Source organism: Mastigoproctus giganteus, chromosome 1 (assembly GCF_048544385.1).
Source record: "Mastigoproctus giganteus isolate SK-2022 chromosome 1, ASM4854438v1, whole genome shotgun sequence".
Classification (NCBI taxonomy): Eukaryota; Metazoa; Arthropoda; class Arachnida; order Uropygi; family Thelyphonidae; genus Mastigoproctus; species Mastigoproctus giganteus.
The window spans coordinates 93,286,429-93,308,362 of NC_143575.1; the positions used below are offsets into that span (position 1 = coordinate 93,286,429).

The 21,934-nt window shown below is 37.9% G+C and overlaps 1 protein-coding gene across 3 annotated transcripts in view; it reads left to right on the plus strand.

The window, feature by feature from the left end:
* The window catches only part of LOC150090995 (uncharacterized), a 94,030-nt gene extending 72,563 nt beyond the window's left edge, over nucleotides 1-21,467 (plus strand). For all 3 annotated transcript variants that reach the window (XM_090373809.1, XM_090373828.1, XM_090373819.1), the window contains exons 4-7: nucleotides 497-1,613; nucleotides 4,150-4,431; nucleotides 12,033-12,466; nucleotides 21,118-21,467. In XM_090373809.1, coding sequence (XP_090229935.1) covers nucleotides 497-1,613; nucleotides 4,150-4,431; nucleotides 12,033-12,464 — 1,831 coding nt within the window. In that variant the 3' untranslated portion in view covers nucleotides 12,465-12,466; nucleotides 21,118-21,467. The remainder of the gene's footprint in view (nucleotides 1-496; nucleotides 1,614-4,149; nucleotides 4,432-12,032; nucleotides 12,467-21,117) is intronic.
* The last annotated feature ends 467 nt before the right edge of the window (nucleotides 21,468-21,934 follow it).

Consider the following 21,934-nt stretch of genomic DNA (forward strand, 5'->3'; position numbering starts at 1 on the left):
TACTAGGTTGGTGTACCTAATAGTGTGGCATCACAGTGTATAATGACATAATTACAAATTTAAATTATAACTTTACTGGATATTTTAAGTTGGGCACGACATAACAGTATGAATTGTAGTTCATGGTTTCAGTTTCTTGATTACCACTTTTACGCCATTGTTCTTTGGAAGACATCACAAATTCATTTTTGATAAATGTGTAAAATTTGCCAATCTTTTGTGCAGGTGTATACATTATTTATCAACGTTATTTAATTTTGAACTGAATACAAGCCATTCAAACGAAAGATAGATACATATTTTTGTTTGAGTTTCCTCTGTCAATATGTATGGGGAAGTACTTCACTAAATCCGTGTTCTAGTGATCCATTCGTTCATTTTTTAATTGATAAATTTTAAATTTTGCTTAAGCGCCTTTAATACTAGTTATAATTAAAATTACTAACTCGATATTTTTTGTATTCTCTGCGTGTAATAGTCTTTTCTTGTTTTTAAGACCAGGTCGCCCTCCTATCAGCAAGCTCCCAACAACTGATGGTGACGAACGACCGAAGAGGGACGAAACGAATCCTCCGAGACGATTGGCTTTTCTTGGTAAATCTTTATCTCTTGATAAAAAGGAAGATGATAAGCCGTATAGTCGTTTTTTAACACAGCGACGATCAGCCACGGAAAATCATGTGGATGAAGACAAAGAAAGCGGCGACAGTAGCCAAAGCGATAGTGACAGTGACGATGATGACAATAAAGGAGACATCAGTCCTTCTGTCAACACACTACTTGCCCGCAGTGCCCAAGCAAGAAGGCAAAGTGCGTCTGCTACCGCTTTCAAACCTGGTCATGACAAGGATGGCGACCTTCGAAGATCCACGAGGAACTGGAGAGACGCCATGAAAAAAGATGACGAGACATCGAGGGATGGTTACCTTGCTAACAGACGGCGAACTTCGGCTGATGTCGTCGAAGACAGTCCGTATAGCCGACTTTTGGCTGAAAGAAGACGAAGTCTGGCATCAATTGGGAGTCGTGGAGACAGCAGTTCAGACGACGTACCCCATAGGAGCGATCGCTTTCGGAACGATTCATCCTACGGAAATGCACTACGACAGAGCCGGCTTGCAAGGAGCAAAAGTTCTCACGATATCCTTCCCGATGACGAAAGCCTCGATGACGACACCACAACTTCGCTCAAAAACAGGACTGACCGTGCTCGAAACAGAAGGTCTCGGGACAAAAGTCCCGAGGAGACCTCGTGGTCGCAGTACTTGAGAAATAAATACGGAGCAAGACGATCTTCACCTCCTTCTACAAGGCCAGTAACCCGGAGTAGAACGTCTGCGAGTCTCGCAACTCGCAGTGACAGCGACAACTCATCTGACGATGACACTCCATCGCCGACTGGTCGGCGATATGATCATTCTTCGAGGAATACGAACAGCAACTCCCCTCGAAGTTTCAGTGTGCCCCGAAGAACGTATATGCAAAAAGGGAAAGTTGTCTCGAAAATAGGAAGCAGAGGAACAGAACCTGGTTGCTTCACGTGGCCACGCGGAGTGTCGGCTGGTCAGGAGAATACCATAGTAGTAGCAGACAGCAGTAACCACAGAGTACAAGTAAGTAACAGTCATTCCATTTTGTCTCTGTTAAAAATCAAACAAAACTTAACACCTTGCTGTACTATTAGATATTCGTAGCCTGTTCCGTTGAGGATCTCATACTGCTATTACAGCATAATCTAAACTTTAAATGCTAAGATGACAGTTACAGACAACAAAATTTCTCGTTCACGCAGATCAGGATTATACACAACTAGGGGATTAACTCCCCTTAACTCTAGCCTACTGTGAACATACACAGATTACAAAAATTTACAAATAACATATACAGTACTATAGATTATTTATTTTATTTTTTTTTTTTTTTCAGAGCCATTTGGATAGTTCATCTCACAATGCCAGGTACCGCAGCCCTCCTATTTAGAATGATTTGATTAACACTTGGAGATGTGGTAAAAATGATATAAAAAAGTGAATAAACCTAATGGTTTTGTTGTTTTGTTTTCGATACGTCAATGAAGAAAAATAGCTAATTTGTTAAGACTCGTAATTTTCTCCTGTCCATGGCCAGACTTCAATGAATTCCTAGCAAAATCTGCAATTTCCCGGTTGAAGGTAAGCAGAGTAAACACTAATTACATGGCAGGACAAGAATATGGTTGTGCCACAGCTAAGACTCCATCAGGGAGAAATTTTCATTAGCTGTGTTTCTATACACTGCAGCAGTGCACATTCTGTCAACCTGGCCATTAGAGATTTTTGAAAATTACATCTTTTAAGGAACTGCCTATGATTTGTGGAAGCAGTAATAACTTACTTGAGCTATAAAAGAAACATATCCAACTTTCCAGCATTCTAGTCTTTTACTTACGAAATTCGATGTTGTCAAACGAGAGTCTTTGCATAGATTTACAGAAATGTATATACCTTCATTCAAGCCTTAAGCAATCTTGAAGATTCACATAACAGTGAGCTCCTAAACAAGCACATCAAATTTGTACTGTACTTTACATATTGTAAAAAGGAATGTATGTGTGTGTAAGCGCCAGAGCAACTAAGTATATTTCCATTGCTGGTAGCACAGTACATATAAGCACTGTCCTCCCCACATCGAGTGGAAAAAGCCCGAGTTCGAATCCCGGCAATGACGTTAGGAAGTTTTAACACTTGATTTTTTTTTCACAATGTAGCTGAGTTAGTCGATCTCAGGTGGGGTTTGCATAGTTTTTTCCTCCCGGAAATTCTGGTTTATCGTCCAGCAAAGAGGCAAATCAACCACAGTATGGTCTAAGTCGCCGATGCGCCTAAAACTCTATAACAACAACAGCGTCAATATATTGTGTCTGTAAATTTCATGTATTCTCTAGTCGATTTGTTTGTTTGCTGTACGAAAAACTGGAGTTTCTGGGAGAAAATGAACATACTATCCTTGCGAAAGACCAGGTAGCTCATCCCCATTGTGCATAAATTCCCCGCGCCATTGACAGGATTTACCCAAGCCTTTTCCACCCAGTGTGGGAAAGACTGTGATTATATCAACTGTGTTACCGGCGATCTTGCAGCAGATCGAAAAATGTTGATAATATCTAACTAAGAAATTACGATCGAAAGCAGAGGAAGAATTTCATGCGATTTTTTTTGAGAGACAACATCTTCTTCATGTTATGGAAGACATTGGTGTTGAAATTACTTTTCCAAGATTAGACAAAAAACAAATTCACAAGAACAATACTCCAGGTTCTACACAAGAAGTGTATTACCGAAGAACTTTGTAATCCATTCCCGGGCCATTTTTTATACAAACATAAAAACCATTTACCGCCGTTCACAAAGTCATCCCCAGATTTTCAGTTCTCCCGAACTCAGATGAATTATGCTTGAGCCTAGCGTATTTAGTAGCAAGTTTCGCTTGTGGCAGTGTCAATTGAGCTACAAATCCACTTGAGAGCTGGCTTTCATTAGCTATTTAGGCTTATTTTAATGTGTAATGGCAATCCCTTCCATAACATGAAGAGGATGTTGCAAATTTTGTAAACATTGCCTGTCTCAGCAGCTGAAAGATCATTTTCCTCTCTCCGAACGCTTAAGGACTAGCTTTAGAGTTCTACTAGACAAAGTGGACTAACTAGACTTATGGCTCTTAGCGCGAACCAGACAATTGATGAGATCCTCACGAGGTGATATCAAGATTTGTTCTGATAACATGGATAGATTTTGTTCTTTGAGTTAAGTTTTGTGAAGCTGTAAATTCTAATATTTAATTCCAATATTCAATAATGATCTTTTAAAACTGTTTTACCCATTTCCTTTTTACTGTTTAATTATTCATTACATTCCGGACTACTTCCAATCGATTTTTTTTAAAAAAATTGCGTCATACTGATTTTAGCAATCAGTATAATGTAAATTGGGAACGATAATTCATGCTCTAAAATGATACCTTGATTTTCTTCTGCAAAGAAAACTTTGCAGTTTCAGCCACAGGTACTTTAAGGCGTCTAAACAGTGGAAGGGATTCGTGTCCTTTTTATTTAAATTAAAGTTACTCTTGTTTTTTTGTTTTTCATTGTTTTTTTTTTTTTTTCCATTTCAGGTATTCAGTTCTAGCGGAAAATTTTTACAAGAATTCGGTTCTTATGGTAGCAACGACGGGGAATTCGATTGTCTGGCAGCAGTTTCAGTAAACAGGATTGGTCAGTTTATCGTTTCGGATCGTTATAACCACCGTATCCAAGTGTTCGACCCCTCTGGAAGGTTTATTCGGACGTTTGGTAGTGAAGGAAGAGGAGACGGTCGCTTCAGTTATCCTTGGGGAGTAGCAACGGACAGCTTAGGATTTATTTATGTCTGTGACAAGGAAAACCACCGTGTACAGGTAAAAATCAGAACTATAGCTACTTGTGCAATTTATGTTTTTCTCCGATATAATTTTTTCCCAAGTTCAAAATTGCATCACATGCAAAAAGATAAATTTGCAATGTTATCCTTTATATAATTCATCTGCTTTTGTTAGCAAAAAAAGATCGCATATAATAGCCATATCCGCAAAAACAGCATACAGATTACACCCTTATTGTATCATTATATGTGCTGCTTTAATTTACAGGAATTTTTGATAATTGCTTAAAGTGATATACAGTGCGTGCACTATATCTGAAACTATATCTCCACAAAGGGTGGAGTCCATGCCAAGGATATGCAGCGGCGGTATAAAAGTTGATCACACCTACCTAATACTCACGAAGTATTAGGCAGGTGTTGCTAATGCAAAGCCAACTCAGCGTATGTAACCATATTAAAACATTTTTACACCCAATCGAAATTTTTCATATATGCGAGAATTTGTGTAAATGTATATAATCTTGTCAATGACAGGAGGAATTCTTATGAATCTTTTTCAAACGCGGCTCAGTTGGTCAGTCTCGGGGAGGATAACATGATTTTTTCTACCGGAACTCGTCAAAAAAAAAGAGAAAATCGACCACAGAACACCCACAATTTACGAACGTATTATATATGGCGCAATATGGCCAAAGTTACTGATGCACCTAAACTCTACAATAATGACAGCTGATCGTATGTAGTCGTCCCGGGATTTAAACAGACTATTTTTTAATTTTTTAACCTTCAGCCATTCTTGACATAAGCCATAGCTGAGTGGTGAGCATGCAGGTACAGTGTGCTACCCAAGTTGTGTGTACATATCTACATGAAGTCTTAAAATCCAGCAATATTCTTGTCTCTGCCTTGTAAACCTTTTTGACCATATGCAGCCGTTCCAGAGTATAAACTGAAAAGACATTACTCGTATTGTTCATTCAGCATTTAAAAAGTCTAGTTTTTTTTTTTATCTTTTACCCCCTTTATGTTTCCCTCTCAAGAACTACGAATTCTGTCGAAATTTCAAATCTTCCTTACCATAAAAAAACTGCTGTCCCATCTAGGATGAAGCTTTTGAAACCCATCGGAAAATTCTCAACGCTAAAGCAATAAGATTAATTGTTCCCCTTTTCCTGACTCACAGACTGTCAACCTTCATATATTTTCTATATATATTTTCAAGGGCATTGCCCTTCTATAGACATCTATAATTGCCCAGCTTTCTTCTAGATCTATTAAAACACGTGTGGCAGATAGCCAACATCCTTTCGCTGTTAATCTTCAGACTCACGGAACTAACTTTTCTTCGTCTTCATTCAACCTCATCTACTTTTATCATACATAAAAAGGAACATAGTTCGTCCACATGTATTGTTGAAAATTACAGTATGAAAAAAAAAAAATTTTCTGTTTATTGTTTTTTTACAATCCCCACTTGAACAGCATGCAAGCTAGAAGGATGCAATATGAATATTTACAAAATATAAATACAAAAAATATACAATGACAGTATTGATCTACATAAATATAAGGAATTGGATAAACTGGACTTTAGACAGTAGAGCTCGCTGGTTCCCCGGATAAAGTAAAAATACACAGTTGGGTTCTTTCATACTAGATATCTCCAAAATAGTTTAGGTGTGGCTTATTCGAGGATGGGATAAAGGTTCTCCCGGATTGCTTTTTTGTATGTCTTATTTTCGGTTACTTTTAACTGATCAATTTGAAGTTCGTTAAAATATTTTAAGGTGTTTGCTGGAAACATATTGTTCAGGCAGCATAAGGGTTGTAGACATTCAGTCTTAAGGGAAACTGAGAATTCTGTCTGCTTCTGTGGCGGGATCTGGGGCCTGTGACAATTTCATACGTTGAGAAAATCAATGCTTCTGGTCAATAACTTCTATTTCCAGAGAGAGATTTTGGCTGATTTCCGATGCACTATGTGGACTGTCAAAATTGAAAATAGCTTTAGGTCATCTGCATAGGAACTGAAGTGGGATGTAAGGCGAGAAATGGTTCTAAAAGTGCAGCAAGAGGGTTGCTGACAACGCTTCACCCTGAGGAATGCTCCGCTTGACATTGATGGTCACAGAGTTTGGGCCGCATGAGATAGTTTCTCGATTCCAGCAAAGAAGTAAGGATCTGGAGTAGAGGACCAGAAATTTTAAAGTAATGTTGAAGGAAATAAAGCAGGGTGAGGACGGACACATTATCGAAGGCAACTCTGATATAAAAAAAAAATACATCAAATATGTGTATTTGATTATACAAATTTGATTTGTATGATGTATATATATATACACATCAAATATGTGTATATATCAATAAGTTCTTTCTTATTTTTCAATCCTGCACCCCTAAGTGGTATAAAGTATATGCTCAATTTGATATTAATCATTACCACAAAAGTACTTTGTAATAAAAAATTTTCTCACACACTTATATGTACAGTATTTCTTTTTGTTTCTTTTTTGTGAATAACTGCATTTGGAGTGGGAAACTGTAATAATAGTTCTCTGATGAAGAAATTGATTGAAATTTTCTCTGTCTTTGCTTTGACAGAATGTGGAAAGGAAAGCAGTATAAGGCGCTTAAATGACGCAACGGTTCTTTGGGTCGATTATGCGATTACTGACTTCAGTGAAAGTTGAAAAACAATGAGTCGCGTGTCGCATCAGGTCAATGAGGACATTTACCCCTCACCTGAAATTCCTTAAATTGTTATAGCTGCCCCAGATCTCTCTCATTTTCAGAAGTGGCAAGAAATTTTCGCCTTTCAACCATAACAAATGCTGCAGTGAGTTCAAGGACAACTACAATATACAGCAATTCAGCTTGCAACGTCTAGGCCCTTACAAGTAGCACATTGCATATAAGCCCTGTCTTCTCTAAACCGGGTAGAGAAATCCCATCAGTGACTCAAGGAAATTCTGTTTTTTTTTTTGCCTGATGCTGTATAAACTTGCTTTTTTGCGCCATGTGCCAATGCTAATGCTAATTAGCAGCAATGGCGAGATTAGACCGGTATGCACCCCAGGATACCGGTCTAATCTCGGTCTAATGCCTATAAACTATATTTTTTAAATATAGTTTATAGGCATTCTAATAGTAGTATTAGTTATAATTAGTATTAATATAATACAGTATTTAAATTTTTTTCTGCTCCCCGATTAAAATTTAAGAATAGCTTTTCCTCCCGAGCAGTGTTTCATCCACGAAAACAGATCGTCGACTTCTCTCCCATTTGCAGCCCTTATAAACTGACCCCTTGAAGGTTTAGTGCCTTGGCGATATGTCTAAACAATCACTCTTCCCCACGCAGAGGTGACTATTTCTGTGTCTAAGACCGCGTAATGCACAGCAAGAGTACCCGTATGGGGTTCAAGATGAGGCGCTTCAATTTCTAAGTATCCACCCACCCACCATTCCATTTGTAAATTATTATAAAATTCTGATTTCTTGGGAGTTATGGAAAATGTACTACGACTTTTTTTTTTTCTGGTCGTTTTTTTTTTTTTTCTGGTCGTAGTTTTACACTTGATTTTTTTCACTGATGGAATCTACCTTGCTCATAATGTTTAACATAAATTTTGGCTTGCTTTCCTGAAATTCGCGCGCAAGTCTCATGAAAATTGACGCCCTTGCGTCAGAAGGTTTAATCTGATAGCAAAAAAGAAAAGAAAAAGAAAAAACACCTCCACATAAATTGCTGAACACAATAAAGGGAGAGCATGCCCAGACTTGAACTTACTGCAGTGCTGTAAAGGTTCTTATCTAGGAGAAGACGACTGCCAACTTTTTTCGCAAGCGTTTATTTCTTATCATGATACAGCTTCAAAAGCTCATAGTTTAAAAAGTTAAAAGTGTTTAAAAATTCCATCGTGTGTGTGTCTGATAAAATTATAATTGGAAATAAATTGTTATATATTGGTTGGATGAAGAAAGATTTATGTACCGCAGTTTGCAATTCATACAGACGCGCAGCTATACGTGTAGCTGACTCAGCTGTTGTATCCACCTACAATTTGGAAATGCTTAACTGCCTATTGAGGGCGAAAAGACCTTGGGACAATTATCTGACAGTTACTATTTAAGTAGAACAGAAAATCTAAATATAGATTTTCCGGGCGCACAATTTTTCTTCTCTCTACATTCCAAGAACTGATTCTATTTGCTTCTCCCTCTCGCGAAACTCAGACGGAAAAAAGGCCCAGCTGTGTATGTAAAAATCCACCTAGCGTGTATCTTATGTCGAAAGACTTGCCATTTACTAAAAATAAATAAATAAATAATTTATTCTTCTCTTGTGTCCAACAAACTTTGTACCGTTGTTAGATACCCCTGTTTAAAACCATTATTCTCTCACTGTATAAACTGGGAAGGGATTTTTTTTCTCTCTCTCAAGAGAGGTAACTTGCTTAAATTTAGTCTGAGCTCTTTTGGTTTATGATTTCTTAAGTTACTGAGCGTAGATTTCTTCAAATGCAGTTTCTTGTTTCCAAAGCTGTTCTAAAGTGTAACTACAAACAGAGTTACATCTAACTTTGTTAATCAGTTTGCTGTAAGATAGCTATAGGTAATTCAAATTAGATTGAGAAGGTTGAAAAATACAGGTTAATCTCAAAAAAAAAAAAAAAAAACCGTGCAGATAAGATTTTTAACAATGTCATTATATTTGAAGATAAAACCTAAAGTTGTAACCTAAAGTAAAATTAGGCACATCCTCCACTTTTTCTTTCTTTAACATGCGCTCCATTGGTGACACGTAAAATGTCTAATGCTAAGTGAGCTCCTCCACCTCCTTTGCAGCAGTATATTGTGATGCTGCCAGCAGTTATTAGAATGTCGTGTCATAAATGGTCAAGGGTTTGGGCTTGAGATTGCATGCATTTTGAAACCAACTGACTACAGACACAATATGCTGACACCGCATAGCCTTAACTGCAAAGCAGTTAAGGCTATGCGGTGACAGCATATTGTGCCTATAATAGCGTGTTCTTCAGTTGGTCTCCTCTTTTCTGGAAGAAAAAACTCCAGTTTTTGTGTTTGTGCAAACCTCATGCCGGGGGCTCACATCTGGTGAGTATGGGCTTGGCACACCCAGGGTCCTGAGCTGGATATCATCATTCTTCTTTTTCTTGGTGATTCCCTTCTACTTTTGACTCTCTCTCTCTCTCTCTCTCTCTCTCTCTCTCTCTCTCTCTCTCTCTCTCTCTCTCTCTCTCTCTCCAGGGTTACTCTGGAACTTTTTTCCTGGTGCAGCATAAGCCTCAGGCTTCCTTGCATCATATGGATAATAATAATAATAATAATAATAATTGACCCGACCGAGTCTCTGTTTGTTTTAAATAACTATGTAGTTTTTTAAATAACCTTGGCTTAGTTTTTATGAACAAGTGAGAAGTGCGCACATATGGGCTTCTGGCCTAGGTGGCACAACAGTATCAGCTTATTCAATATGACGTGAATCCATCACGCCAACTCCCACATTGCGAAAAAAAAAGAGCCAATAAAAGATCCTCTGGTCGATAGAGGATTAGATCCCGGACCTTTCCAGAAGGAGTGGAGGGAGGGTGAGCCTAACCACTGTGCTAACCGCTCGGGCTCATCATCCGATCTCGTGGTTAAGTAAGCTTTGCTATTCAACCTTTGTTATTCAACCCTTCAGACTGTTGTGGAAAGATACTCTAAACTTGCTGAAAGAAGTCGTAGCGTTGTTCGAGCTGGGAAAAAACAAACTGTTGTAGTACATTGAAGTAGATTTCGTTTGCAATGCCCCGCACTATACATCAACTTTGTTATAGACCATTTTCATTTCCATGACCTCACAGGAATTTTCCTAACTCCAGATTCGACAGTTATGTCTCTTTATAGCTCCAGACACGTGGAACATTACTTCGTCCTCGTAGATAATTTTATTCAGGAAATTGGAAATATTCTTCTAACGTATATACTATTTGTACTACAAAGCCATGTCAGTACACTTTTTTGTATTAATTTTATAGGTATTCAAACGAAGCTGCTGATGAAGAATTGTATGCACCGTTGAACCTGACAATACTAATTCTCTGTTTGCAGGTCTTACAGGCTGCTATGAAGTACCAATGCATGCTTCCTTCACTTGCTCAACATCAAGTTGAACAAGTGGCAGTATGTAGAAGAAAAAAATATAAATAAATAAAAATATTGCGGTTTTTTTTGTTTTTTTTGTGTGTCAGTATGTTGCCAGTTTACAAAAATTGTTCCGCCCCCATAACAAAAATTGCCTTTAGCCAGCGGGTGATTGATTGCTGGAACAAACTTCCATCTGTCGTTGTAGAAGTTTACAACTTAAATAAATTCAAGGCAGAACTAGACAAACATTTGGAGCGAATGGATGGGTGAAATGGGAAGGGTTTTTTTTTTTTTTTTTTTTTTGGCTGATGCTGTATAAGCAAATTAGTTTCATCAGCTGTATAAACTGATGAAACTAATTAGACTGCTTTTTCTGATGCAAAAGTTCGGTGATCATTTGTTGGACAGATCTTTGGGCGGATCTTTGTTATAAATAGTACGATATCGTGACTGCATGCAGGTTGCAGAATTCAGCACTACTAGCCCTCACATGAATTTAGTTTTATCTTACCATCATCGGTTTATTTGTCTGGTGCTGCCATCTGGCGATAACTTTTAACTCTATGCGTGATACCTTAACAAAACACGATGATGTTAATGTACGTTTAATTTAGTGTTAGTTTCATCGCTTCAGCTAAGGACGGATAGAGAAGGAAGAACGAACGGGGTAATCACTCCGTTACTCCCTCCATATCCCTCAAGATTACTTCAATTCATGCATTACAATACTTACAATGAAAATGTCAAGAAATGAATTTATATTATTCTTTTTCCGTGGACAGATGACTTGTACTTGAACCTAACTTGAAGACTATTCAATTAGGGCTATCAAAATCAACGAAGAGTAGGTTAATGCAGATCCTTTAGCTTAAATGGAAGGGAAAGGAGAGTCAGAAAGTAAGTCGTTCATTGCATGAAAGTAAAAGTAAATCCAAGTAAAGTATGTAAAGAGAATATCCAACAATCCGTTGTGGAAGTTCACAGCTTAAATAAGTTCAAGGCTGAACTAGACAACCTTTTGGAGTGAATGGATGAGTGAAACGGGAAGGATGTTTTTTTTTGACTGATGCGAAATAAGCTAGCTTTCTTGCATCATATGTCTCTAATAATATTCTATACATAGCAAAGTGGCTCACTTTGTAATTAACTTGCAATGAGTTCTGTTGTTTCATAATACTTTGACCAGATAAGCCTTTAAAATTACAATACTTTAAAGATTGTGTTGTTAATTAATCACAGTAGATGGTTAAACGACTTCTAGTAATTCAAGTCCAATAGTAAGACTGGATCAATCTTATTGGTGTCACTGTACGTTTATGAGTAGTATGAAAGTGGCGCCACCTTAATACAAGTATTTTAAGAATAAGAAATAACTTTTTGCTATGATTAATATCCTATACTTGAAAATAAATTATTTTATATTCATAAAATGTATTTTAATGATTTTAGCTCATTACAAAACTAAATATTATTTTTTCCTAGGTATTCCAAGGTGATGGAACTTTTGTCACAAAATTTGGTGGCATAGGTCAGCGTCCAGGAGAATTCGAGCATCCTCACTACGTTGCTGTCAGTAACACGAATCGCGTGATCGTCAGTGATAGCAACAATCACAGAGTACAAATATTTGATGTGAACGGCCGTCTCCTCTCCACCTTCGGTTCTGAAGGTTCGGACGAAGGACAATTCAAGTTTCCCCGCGGAGTTGCCGTTGATGATCAAGGTTACGTAATTGTCGGAGACAGTGGTAACAACCGTATCCAGGTGTTCCATCCCGACGGTACTTTCCTAAAGGCTTTCGGGACCTGGGGAGCGGGAGATGGGGAATTCAAAGGCCTCGAAGGAATCGCAGTAATGCCGAATGGTAATATTTTGGTGTGTGACCGGGAAAATCACAGGATTCAGGTATTTTAATGGTAAATATCTTAGTCTACTTTCTTTTCATTTATTAAGTATTGTGTGTGGATCAATAACAGTTCATTTTTTGGCAAATGTAATCAATATTTTATGTTTGACGAGCGTTTATTAACCTTTTAGGCGACTGCGGATTTTTGGTTTCGAAAACATGACATTTCACCAGACATATCGCTACAGTTCATGTCGTTAGCTCCACCCAAGCGTAGCGATCTTGTTTAAAATTTAAAATTGTAAAAACTTTAATCAGTTTTTCAATGCAGAGTTTGTCCTCCATAACGTGTAGTGGTTTCTTCACTCGTTTGAAGAGGTGTGAGTTCGATTCCCGCCGATGATTGGAAGAGTTTATGTAGTCCTTTTGCCTGAGATCGGCTAACTGCAGCCGATCTCAGCGGAGAAAGTAGAGATTTTCCCTTGAGTTATCCTGGGTGTTTCATCCCGAACAACATATAAATTGGCCCTCAACACGCATTTGTACAGACAAAATACACAATGGTGCAATAGCATAAGTCGCTTATGCGCCAACAACGCGATTCAGAGTTCGAGTTTTATCCATTTAAACTTCAAATTTAAATAAAAAATCTAGAGGTAGAAATTCTTTACAGTTTTATTCAGGAAAATATAAACAATATTTAAACTCGCATATACATATTATACAACAGCCCGCAGTAACCTAATGGTCAGGCACGAGGGGGCATTAGTACATGCCCTCGTGGGTAATACGGTAGGATTGCCGTCTTCTCCACACCGGGTGGAGATCCGAGTTCGAGTCCCAACGATGACGTGAGTAATTTTTATGGTCCTTTTTCACAATGTGGATGAGTTAGTCGGTCTCAGGCTAGGACAGCAAGGTTTTTTTCTCCTGGAAACTCGGGGATTTCCTCCAGCAAAACAAAAAATGGACCACAGAACACACGCAATTTACAGACATTATACACGGAGCAACGTGGTCTTAGTCGCCGATGCCCCTGAAACCTTACTACTACTACAACAACAACAACAACAGCAGTACTATACGTGCTTTGAGTGAGCGGGATTCACGCCGTGACTGCTAAATAGGGTGCTGTTTCTTGTATGCTCTCTATCTTGTGAACTCCTAGATTGTATGGTCTTCTGGAGTATAAACATAAAGTGTATTTATTAACGCATATTAATATAACTTCATAATATAGCAAATATTGGTTTCTATTCATCTTTTGCCACCTTAATTTAATAATTGTAATTTAAGTTCACTCATTGAATTTTAATTATCCACATAGTACATAGGGTAATGATTCGAAAAGAAAGTTGACGAAGTTGTTAATCATAGTGGGTGGTTAATGACTTCCAGCGAGTTTGAGCTAAAGTACGTGTCCATAAATCTCTGTATTACTTTGAATTTTTATCGGTAGATGGTGTTACTGAAGTAATTCTCATAGAGGGTGCCGTTTATTGTTTTTTATCAGAGATAGTTACTTCGTTTCGATTCATTTATTTATAATAATGATAATGATAATTGTTGGGGACCTTCTATGACGTTTGAGTTGTTGATGTCACGTGTGTATAGGAGTTCATATAATTTTAGTGATCACTGAAATTATGAGAATAATATACACATTTAAAATTCTTATTTTTATTCCCTCCGCCTGAGATTGGCTAACTACAGCCTCGATCGAAGACGACTTTAGAAATTTCGTCAGTCACCAATGGGAATCGAACCGAAACCTGTTGCACGAAGGCAGTATTTTGCCAACTAAGCTGCCACGGAATGTAAGAAGAATATACATTACAAGATATTCTACGTCGGACAAGGGATAACCTGAAATTGAAAATGTGTTAATGTACCCTGACAAACAGAGACACTCAAACTGTCTTTTCATTCTACAAAAAGCAGAGTTGGCCATACAGTATTGAACAAACATCCCACTCTGACAAATTGGTTAATCCCATAAATCTTTACACTAAACATAGGGCACGATCGAGCGGTTCTCCCGAACAGGACGCCAAAATTTAGGGGCCGCAAAATTCCCCGAAAATTCACTGATTTGCTGTAAATTTCAAGTCGGAGAGGGCACAGCAAAAAATCTCGCAAAGGGCGCTGATAGATCTGGGGCCGCTTCTGACTAAACAATTGTGCCCAACACAATCAAATCGATATTTGTGTGATCACCCAAAAAAAAAAAAAAAGTGCTTGTAATCCTATAGAAAACTGAGTCAAATATTCACCTCAAGAAGATGCTACCCATTTCTAAATGAAACCAAATGCTAAGTCTTTACACGGGATTTGTAAGAGTAATGTTGTTTCTCATCCACTCAGAGCGATTATGATGAGACTGGGATTTTTAAACCTAGAGAAACCAAATTCACTGCACGGTCACTCAATTTACTTAGGAAAGTACATCAGAATGGCCTAGAATAATATACGCAATAGACTCCAAACAGAGCTGTGGGAAAGTAACATAACATTTCTACTGCAAATATACACAACTCTTAGACATTTATTTTTCTGGTAATGACTGTAGTAAATTGTGTTGTTGTTGCATTGGATTTTAGGAGCATCGGCGAGTAAAACCATGTTGCTCCGTGTGTATTTTCTATAAATTGGGTTCTGAGGTCGATTTTCTCTTTGTTAGGCGAAAAACCCGAGTTTCCGGGAGAAAAAACCATGCTACTCTCGCCTGAGACCGACAAACAGCCACGTTGTGAAAAAGATCCATAAAAATTCCTCCCGTCATAGACGGGATTGGGTTCTTTTCCACCCGGTGTGGGGAGGACGGCGACCCTACCAACTGTGCTACCCACGAGGGAAGTAAATCGTGTACCTGAAATAGAAGCATTACTGTTGCTGTGTGCATCTGTGACTATTAATCTGTTGAGTTTTTTGATGAAAAGGTTAAGTTTTCCGTTTCATATATCCTAGGGATGTCAGATTTCAAAATGGGATAAGGACAAGAAACAAGTGAGGGCAGACGCACTACGGACCACAACAACAGATTTACCATGTCTGCCTATGGTTTAACGGCCTCCGTAGCCCAGTGGTCAGGAGCGGGAGTACAGTAGCACACGCTCTTTGAGCAGACCGGGGTTCAAGCCCCTGACTGCTAAATACGGTCGATCGGCCAACCGCACTGGACCAGCGTGGCAGATTATGGCCCATTTCCCTCAGCATTAATGTTGAGGAGGCTTCCATCCTACAGTGAGTTGATAATGGCTACAGTTTTTACCTATGGTTTGGCACACCCACAATAGCTTAGACAGAGTTATAAGACACCTACAAATTGCTGCTTTATGCGCATATATAAAGTAAATTAACTTTTTGGGGTTGTTTATCGTTACCAAAAACAACTGCACTAGTTACATATATTTACTTACAACGACTTTGTGTCATTTTAAAGCTTGTTCATGTAATATTAAAATTGCTGGTTAAAATCTCACCACTCATTAATTTCGCTCAAGGAACTTAACAGAAATAGGGAAATTCCCCACTGACTGGGGAAAAAAGAACTAGTCAGGGTCTGGTGGCAGCAGACAACGTGCATTTGCCGTTTTTCCATATCCTGGCTGGTTCTTGTTTCCTTGCTTATTTCTTCCATTTTAACTCTTTCTCTCTTCGTCGTTTTCCCCTTTCCCCCCCCCCCCCTCTCTGTTAGTAAAATTAGAATTTCATTAAAATTTATTAAGGAATCCTTGTCCCACAATAGCCATGACAGAGTTAAGACAGAATTCCATAAATGAATTTAGAAATGTAGCCATATTAGACTATAATTTTGTCATTTGAAAGAGGCTTTTAAATTATATGACATACATACATATATTTTGATTTGATTATATGACATACATATATTTTTATATACCATACATTTTTAGGAATCGTGTGTATATTTTCTTCTCTTTTGGTGAGTATGGCCTTATTATTTGTCCCTGATCTATTTATTTCCATGCTACAATCGCATCTCTGTATGTCCTAATTTACACATTTTGCATTATGGATGCTACTTTCACTTCCATATTCATGTGTGTATAATGTAAATTTACCTAGATATTGTGAACAATATCAAAAATATAGTTTAAAATTATCTGTTACGATATCTATGAGGTATTTCTCGGAATTAAGTGGGCAACCTAGGTCCCCGTTTTTAACAACTTTCTGACTGTTGTTGTTGTTTCTGCTGCATACGTTCATCCCCAAAGTTCAAACAAAATACCTTCGCAACGTCGTTACATAAGGAAAGGAGGAGGAACCCTCCTATATATATGTGTTTAATTTTATTAAAAGCATGCACACATCATAAGCATTGAGATGTGGAGGAGGGAAAAAAATCCAAGCAACAGGATTTTACTTTCTGTCTTAATGTTGATTTTTTTTTTTTTTAATGAGTAGTTAAGTAATGCTTATATTAAGTTGGCGAGCCCAAAAATTTGACCACAGGAACACATCCCCGACGTAAGATAGAGACTTAGCTGTATTTGTAATAACAGAGGACTCACTACCTGAGAGCAATGACGACTGGCTATGGAGTACCATTGAGCCATGGGGCCGCCACAACGGAAAAATAAAAGTAAATACTTTTTCGTATTTATTACTGATTTATATTAATTTGAATTTGTATTTATTTTGTATTTATAACTGATGTTTTAAATCATTAAATGTTATACAAGCATAATATAGTCAAATTCATTAGAACGAAGTAAAATGACATGCTACTCTCATATTAGCTCTCATAGCTTACGTATACCACATAACACCGATGCTGGTGGAATTCTGCCTCTTGCTCAGGCTATGCACATCAGGGAGCATAAATTCAAATTGAGGAAGCATGGTTGTAGAATAGACGTGCGGAAGTTTGCCTTTAGCCAGTTCGTTGATGCGGGAATAGATGGTTGATTGCTGAAACAAACTTCCACCTGTTGTTGTGGAAGTGGGTAGCTTGAATAAATTCAAGGAAGAACTAGACAAACTATTAAAGTGGATGGATAGGTGAAATGGGAAGGTGTATTTTTTTTTTTTTTTCTCTCTACCTACGCACAGGTCTTTTTTTTTTTTTTTTTTTTTTTTTTGCTTATTCGCGATGAATAAGAAAATTAATATATATCATTCTATATTATTATATACAGTATATTAATAATATATATGGGCGCGTAGCACAGTGGTATCGTCACCGTCCTCCCACACCGTGTGGAAAGGGCACGGGAGGGTCTTCGCTCACCTCGAGCATCGATGAACCATGGTCGTTCAATACCTCGCCGGCGGTTCGTGACTCTTCCCTCCTCGGACCACTTTCGGTAGGTGCTAACCACGGCTGACCGTGAGCATCCCACCAACCGTGCTGTTTCAGATATGCTCTGACCCAGTCGTCTGGCCATTACAATTTGGCCTTTGTGAAACTCGCTTAAGTCCGCTACCTTTCCCATCTAAAGAACAAGAGTAACACTGATTAACGGAACTCAGTATGAAGTGTTTTTTTATACCGTGTCCCGACCTGCGCACGCGCCGTAGTTCACCTGCAGTTGCTTCGATTTGCATAACGACTCGCTGGTCATATTGTTTTGGCTCATCGGTGTACATTATCTCATCACAGTTGTACAGCTAGGCGTTTTACAAATTACAAATATGATGTTCTACACGTTTTATGACGAACATAACAAACATCGACAATCATTATGGATTCCTTAGAATACAAATTAATAGACTTATCTATTAAATGAAAAATATGGTGTTTTCGGAAATTATATACAATTACAGTGAACGAGAGAGAGAGAGAGAGGCAAGCTACTTGCAGTTGAAACACCATTTAGAACACATTCGTTCACTTTTAAATAAGGTTTGAACATGGAAAAATTACAGAAAAAATCAGTCACATAATTTTTGCAAGGATAGCCCCTCTTCCACAAAGCATTTCAGATCGGCACCAGGCCTTGTGTTGCTTGAAGCATTTGAGTAGGCAGAATTCTGTCTGCAATATGGAGGCGATCCAGATTTGACCTAAGGGATGGCGAGGCCCTTAGAGTGTAAAGGAGATCCTCCAATGGTATTAATCCCAGACGTTTGTGGAGCTAATACAGCCTGTCATCTTTGCTATAGTGCACAGTCTTTTCACGTAGATTTTATGGTGTAGCTTGGTATACTGCAGGTTCTGTGCCAACTGATTTGACGTGGCAGCTGATGCTTGAAGCTCAGTCATTTCAGAAGCCAATGCTCATCTGCAAAAAGAGGTCATAGGGGCAGAAGAAACCCAGATTTCTGAGGCATATAACCTTACTGGGTGAATCATCCTATATATTTGAGTGACGTAAATTGCGTGGGTTCTGTGGTCGATTTGTCTGTTTGCTGGACAAAAAATGTGAGTTTCCGGAGGGGAGGAACCATTCTAGCCGGGTTGTGAAAAAGGCCCATAAAAATTCCTCACGGCATCGACGGTATTCAAACGCGGATCTTTTTCCACCCGGTGTGGAGAGGACAGCAATTATTCTACCAATGTGCTACCCACGAGGACACATGCGGACGGATGGACATGGCTGACTAAGCACATTATGTATATATGCTAACTCGCCTAAACAAATGTCATATTAACTCGTGTTAACTGAGAACAACGTGTGTTTATGTCCATGTATTGTGCGTGTTTTCTAGTTGGTTTGCCTGAAGGAAGGCCCGAAGGAAGAACCTTGCTGTTCTCTCGTGAGATTGACTAATCAACCACAGAGTGAAAAAAGTCCATAAAAGTATCTCGCGTATTCACGGGATTCGAACCCGTACCATTTCCACTCGGCTTTGAGAGGACAGTGATTATAATTACTGTGCTACCGCGATGATTTTACAAGATAGAGAAAGCACAAAGACATTATCGTATTTAGTGGTCGTGTGGGTTTGAATTGTGGTTAACTTAACCTAATGTACTACCGTACTCCTGCGTTGAATGTAATTTAGAAAACTTTCAATATTGTGATATGTACCACAATGGTAATGGGGAAGCCCTGGGGTCCGTTTCTCAATACTTGAATATGTACCACAATGGTTTAAATGGCGTTGATGAAGTTCTAAACTGGAAATTATAAATCTGTATAAGTAACTAATTATCCTTGTAGTAATTTTTTCCTAATAAGAAACGTTTAACGTTTTTTTTGTTGCAAAGTTGAGGAGGTGAAATAGATATTTGTTGACATTAGACTCGAACTTCTATAGATTGTAATTTTCAGGAAATGCATATGAAGGAAGGTTATTCCAAAAAAAAATGGAAGTTGAAGGAATAAATAAGGAAGAAGAAAAGTTGGTTCTGTGAGTTTGAAGTTGAACAGTAAAAGGATGTTGACTGGTTCTGGCACGTGTTCAGAACTGCTTTGGAAGAGAGAACGGGAATTATAGAAGCCAATTCAGAAGAACAGTGCCCGTGGAAGTATCTATAGAAAAGACATGCAGCAGAAAGAGAACGTCTATGAGACAAAGAGTGAAGAGAATCTGATAGAGTTGAGTCATTAATTAACCTAAGTGCCCTCTATTGAATGGAATCTGGAAGCCTGAGAGAGATTTTGGGGGCACCACCTCAGATGTGAGAACAGTGTTCCAATTACCTCGACCGTGTACTTAGAAGGGTTATTTGTGAGAAAAAGATCAAGCATATTGGCTGTGTGGTTAGGATTATCTGGTATTCTGGTAGGTAAATAAACAATCTGTGTGAAGTCATTAGTAATTGCAAAAGCCTCAGCGTCTCGACTACCTGGGTCTGTATGACTAGAAAACGTAAGCCAGTTGGAGTTTGTACTTTAATACCAAGGAAAATTACCGCGCTGTTAGGAAAGTTGTATAGGCGAAGGTCAAGTTTCAAAGAGAGAAAGTCAAAGAGCTCCAAGTGATTAGTAAAGTTGATAGAACGATAGAGGCAACAGATGAATTTGCCAGAATGTGGTAGAGAGATTTTCAGCCAGAGAACACCGAAAAGAGGCGATTCCAGATTACGAAGTCTTTTACAGGCAATATCAGAACAGACGTATGCACAAGTACCACCTTTGAAGCGAAAGGAATCATACAGCGAATAATTCGGACTACTGAGATGAGCAGTGTTGAATCAACCGATAACTGGGATTCCGTCAGAAAAAGTACATGGGATTTGGCAGACTGTAAATGCAAGTGGACATCATTGAGATGAGAATTGATACCACGTATATTAGTGAAATGATCGAAGAAGTATTTGGGAGGTTTAGATCTTTTCGCAGATAAGTTTGTTCTATTAGTTTGACAATTCATGGGGTATTCAGAAGCAACAAAAAAGGTAGCGAGGACATGCTGTATGAAGTAATGAAATTTTTGGATATGACGTACACATGGTAAGAAAAAATCGAGGAGGCCGATGGGTCAAGCCCTATTAGCCGTGCCTGGATCCGCCCCGATTATAAACTGTGCCAGTAGCATACGTGTGTGTTAAAATTTTGCGTATTAGTTGCTGTAAATTTCTAAAGATTTGATCAACAATTTTTATTTGCTGCAAATAGATCTTTGAAATTGGATAATTTCTGAACGTGCACTAGTTTTTAACAGGGTTATTAGTTTTACCTGTTAATAAACCAAACATAAGCAGAATAACTTTTATCTCCTTATAACATCATTGACTGAATTATACTTCTTATTTTTACTAACTTCTATGTAATAACTGACTGTTCTCTTTTCCTTTTCTTTTTTCAGAAATTAGCCACATAAGAAAAAAAAAATTTTAAATTCAAACAGTAGTCATCAGCACCGTATAGTAGTGAGTATTACAGCAACCTAGTCAGAGCAACTGACGCCCTCTAAGTCGAAAGTAAAATAAAGACTACAAGCGTCTACGTTGTAAAAAAAAAAAGAAGGAAGAAAAGAAAAAATAAGTTTACGGGACACCAGACAGTGAACAAGGATTGAAAACGGAAAAATAATCCTAGTCATAACATTCTTTTGTGCTTGTGTGTTTTCAATATTTCTCTAGCCCTGCTGTAATCATATTTGTTTTTTCTATTTTAAATAAAGGACTTGCAGTAATAAAATGCTTTAAAAACTCATTGTTTCTGTTGAATTTTAACTATAATTTTATGCACGATCACCTCTTAATTCAGTAGAAAATGAAAACCGATTGGAACCAAATTAAATGACTCATTTCTAATGTCCATTAACTGTTTTGACGTTTAGGCAAATGTCGTGTCATAATAGTGCATGCTGATTTTTGTTTAAAAGTTTTTAAAGAAGCAGCAAAATACAAATGGAAATAACGTCAGTCCCGTGTGGTTATATATCATTTCTATAATCATAAAATCGATTGCTATGATGGGAGCTCAGTACAGAAATGAATTATTCGTTATAAAATGTTAAACTTTATCAATGCCAAAGAATCTGAAAATTCTTCATTAATCCAGAGCCACTAACATATTAATAATTAATAAAGGCTTTATTAATTATTAATAATAAAGTCTCAATTAATAATAAATTAATTATTAGCTGAATTAATAAAGCCTTACCCAGACTCAGATCA